Source organism: Budorcas taxicolor, chromosome 25 (assembly GCF_023091745.1).
Source record: "Budorcas taxicolor isolate Tak-1 chromosome 25, Takin1.1, whole genome shotgun sequence".
Classification (NCBI taxonomy): Eukaryota; Metazoa; Chordata; class Mammalia; order Artiodactyla; family Bovidae; genus Budorcas; species Budorcas taxicolor.
In genome coordinates this window covers 27,645,650-27,649,414 of record NC_068934.1, presented here as the reverse complement: position 1 = coordinate 27,649,414, position 3,765 = coordinate 27,645,650, and the positions used below count along the sequence as shown (strand labels likewise).

Below are 3,765 nucleotides of genomic sequence, written 5' to 3'. Positions count from 1 at the left end.
GGTACAGTGTTTGATATTACACTGGAGCTTCTTTAATTCTCAAGAGTCTCTGACATTATTCTTGAAATTTCTCCATACATAACGAATATAACACAAATTTCAAAGAATTAGCCTAGAGAGAATTTGGGAAATGTATTGTATGGGGAAATGATCCTGAATTTCCAAAAATTTGAACAATAAAACTAAAACATTGCATATCTCAGCAAAACAAACATTTACTTCTGATATGACACCAACAGTGAGTCTATTCATCTATATTTTCCCAGGTTCAGAATATTCTTCAGGGCCAATTTGACATCCTTATTCCTCAAACTGTAGATCAAAGGATTCAGCATGGGCACAATGCAGGTATAAAACACGGAGGACACTTTCCCTTGGTCCATGGGGCTCACAGATGATGGCTGCAGGTACATGAATGCTGCAGATCCATAGAAAACAGCAACAGCCAAGATGTGGGAACTGCAAGTGCTGAAGGCTTTGGACCTGCCCTCAGTGGAGTGGATGTGGAAGATTTTATAGAGGATGAAGATATAGGAAATAAGAATAGTCAAGGCAGGAATCAGGACATTGAAAGAACTGCAGACTAGAGCCAATAACTCGTTGAAATAGATGCTAGAACAGGATAGCTCCATGAGTGGAAAAACATCACAGAAATAATGGTTAATCACATTGGCCTTGCAGAAATACAGTCTCAACATAAGGCAAGTATGGAATGTTGTTGAATGATGCACAAGATATAACCCGCTGCTGTGAGCTGGAAGCACCTATAATAAGACATGATGGCATTGTAAAGCAAGGGGTAACAGATGGCAACATAGCGGTCATATGCCATTTCAGCCAACATATAACACTCTGAAATAATAAAAAGAAGAAAGAAATATAGCTGAGTCATGCATTCAGGATAGGAGATGATGTTTTTCTCTGTCACAAAGTTCATCAGCATTTTGGGGGTAATGACAGTGGACTGACAGAGATCAATAAGAGACAAGTTGCTGAGGAAATAGTACATAGGTGTATGCAGGTGAGAACTGAGCCCAACCAGCGTGATCATGCCCAGATTCCCCACCACCGTGACCACATAGATTCCTAGGAAGAGGAGAAAAAGGGGCAGCTGGAGTCGTGGCTGTCCTGTGAGCCCAGTGAGGATGAACTCAGTCACTGAGGAGTGATTTCCTGGGTCCATTTTCTTCTTAGCAGGTTCTAAGTTAAACACACACACACACACACACACACACACACACACACACACACACAGAGGAAATGAGTATATATCTGTGTGTGTGTGAGAGAGAGAGAGGCAGGGAGTAACTATGCAGGGATCATTCTATATCTTTCAGCAGGGAACATACATAATGTAGGGAATTCTCCAGTATCTCCGGCTACTCTAGGACAAACAATTAATCTCACTGAACTAGAATAGAAATTATAAACATGAAGAACTTTACAATTAAGAAATTTCATAAAGTTTAAGAGAAACAATTTATGGATTTTTAAAGTCAGTCAACACGAACATTTCTAGTATTTCTGAGTACTCTTCCTTCCTCCAAGTTTCTATGTTTATATATTAATTTCATGCTTGTTGAATGGCATAGTATTTTAATTTTATTTATAATATGTAATAGTTGTATATGCTATCTATAATTAATACCGAGAGGATTCATAAGTCTGTGCAAAGTAGTTATATTAGTTGGGGCTGTCTTCTTTAGTAACAACTCAACTGAAAATATCTGAAATGTGATGACCAGTATCATTTCACCTGAGATCTGATGCTTTAATGTCCCAGCTTCCTTCTCCCTGGACTTTGACTCCAGAGGGCAGAAATGCAACTGCTTGACAGACATCATGCTTATACCTCAAAAGGTTTTTCCACCCCAGGAACCATTCTTATTCTAATTTGGATAATCTTAGGGGTGAGAGTATAATGGCCTAAATACAAGTCACATACTCCACCACTGTGACTAGGGCATCTCTGTACCAAGATGTATCTGTGAAATTTGGACTTCATGATTTAAATGGTGGAGGTGAGAAAATGATTCTATTCTGTAAATCATAAGATGCCTTTGAACACAAACACTAGGTGTTTGATATGCCAATCTTTTAAAAATATAATCATGCATTTTGCATGTGCTAGCAATAGAATTCAAAGATGGGAGAGATGTAGATTCATAAAGTACATGCAAAATGAAATAAGTGATTTTAATGTCAATTCAATACTAGCCAACCGTGTGATGTCTTTTTTAAAGACCAATGTATCTTTAGTCAATATTTGCAAAGGAAGTGAATAAGTTCTAGCAGGTAAAAATTTATATTCTTAACACTCTAGTAATATTTGGCTATTGTGTTCATTTTGAAGTAAAATAGTGTGTGTGATATAGGTAAATCTGCACAGTTTCATAAATATCATCTAGAAATCAGTTATTTTAAGATGGCTAAAACAACTAAGGATATTTTTTTCTAGCAAGGAAAAAATTCATGTGGCACAGGAAAATTATCTCAATGTTCATCACATGGCAGTGGGAGGTACTGAACTTATTATATACATTCAAGAGATTGGGTAAAATTAACTGCTTCAAACCATGGGAAGAAATATTTGGTTTCACAGCAAAGACAAACATCCCTATCACCAGACACACCCCAGCTGACAGTCATAAAATTTGGAGCACAGCCTGAATAACCATGTGCATACAGATATTCTTTAGGGACACACCTAATGGGTAGTTGGATTAGATGTTCTTCTATTATCTTCATTCTAATGGATCCTGACTGTGGTAGACAGTAGAGGACTGAAGCTTCAGCTCGACCCCATTCTTTCTGTGTGATCTTGAGATAAATGTCTACTTTCCAACTCTCTGAAAAACAGAAACACTAAAATCTACCTCCTGTATAAATTCACAATACTGATTCCTATGGGATGTTTAGCACAGTCCCATACCCTTGGAAAGACCCTGATACTGTCATTGTTATTTTAATTTTATTCTATTGAGATGCTTTCCATTTTATCTTTTGTTTTAGTATCATTTTCATTCCTACGATGATGGCTGGGATTTTTGTTTCTGTTTTTCCTTAAGACATTTGCTTGTTCCTCCTTTCTACCTAAATATATAAAATGATACTGAAATTTGAAATTTTTACTCAATATTAACTCCTAAATATTAACATTTTCTGAGGTCTCCAAATAAAGTTTAAACAAATTTCTGTCATTCGATGATTTATATCACCTAACAACAAAATCTTTTATTTTTCTATTTTTTTATTAAAAAAAATTTATTTTATTGAAGGATAGTTGTTAACAATATTGTGTTAATTTCTACTGTATAGCAAAGTGACTCAGTTATACATATATATACATTGTTTTTCATATTCTTTTTCATTATGATTTATCACAAGATATTGAATACAATTCCCTGTGCATCCCACCAGGTATCACATGATTTAACTTTACACAAAACAGCATTTGGTAGAGTCTCTTTTTTTTTTGACTCATTATATATCTATCTCCTCCCACATTCCCAGTGTATCTGATGAAATTTATTCAATAGTTAGGGTCCTTAAGTTAAAGGCTTTAATAATGGAAACCCCAGGTATAAGACCATTTTCCATGTGCTGAGGAACACCTTTCTCATGTTTACATTTAGCACATGCTTAATTCTGCATCAATTATTATGGGTTACTTATTGGCTTTTCTTCTATACTAGACTATAAAGTCAATACAGTGCTTGGCACAATGCTTTATATACAAGTATCAATAAATATGATTTTTTAATA

General features: G+C 35.5%; 1 protein-coding gene across 1 annotated transcript; it reads right to left on the bottom strand.

Annotated features, from left to right (window-relative positions):
* Nucleotides 1–248: 248 nt before the first annotated feature.
* Nucleotides 249–1,186, bottom strand: LOC128068617 (putative olfactory receptor 8G3). The gene is given in 2 exon segments (XM_052661725.1): nucleotides 249–718; nucleotides 721–1,186. Coding segments are annotated over 2 exon segments (933 nt in total). The 5' UTR covers nucleotides 1,184–1,186.
* Nucleotides 1,187–3,765: the final 2,579 nt, after the last annotated feature.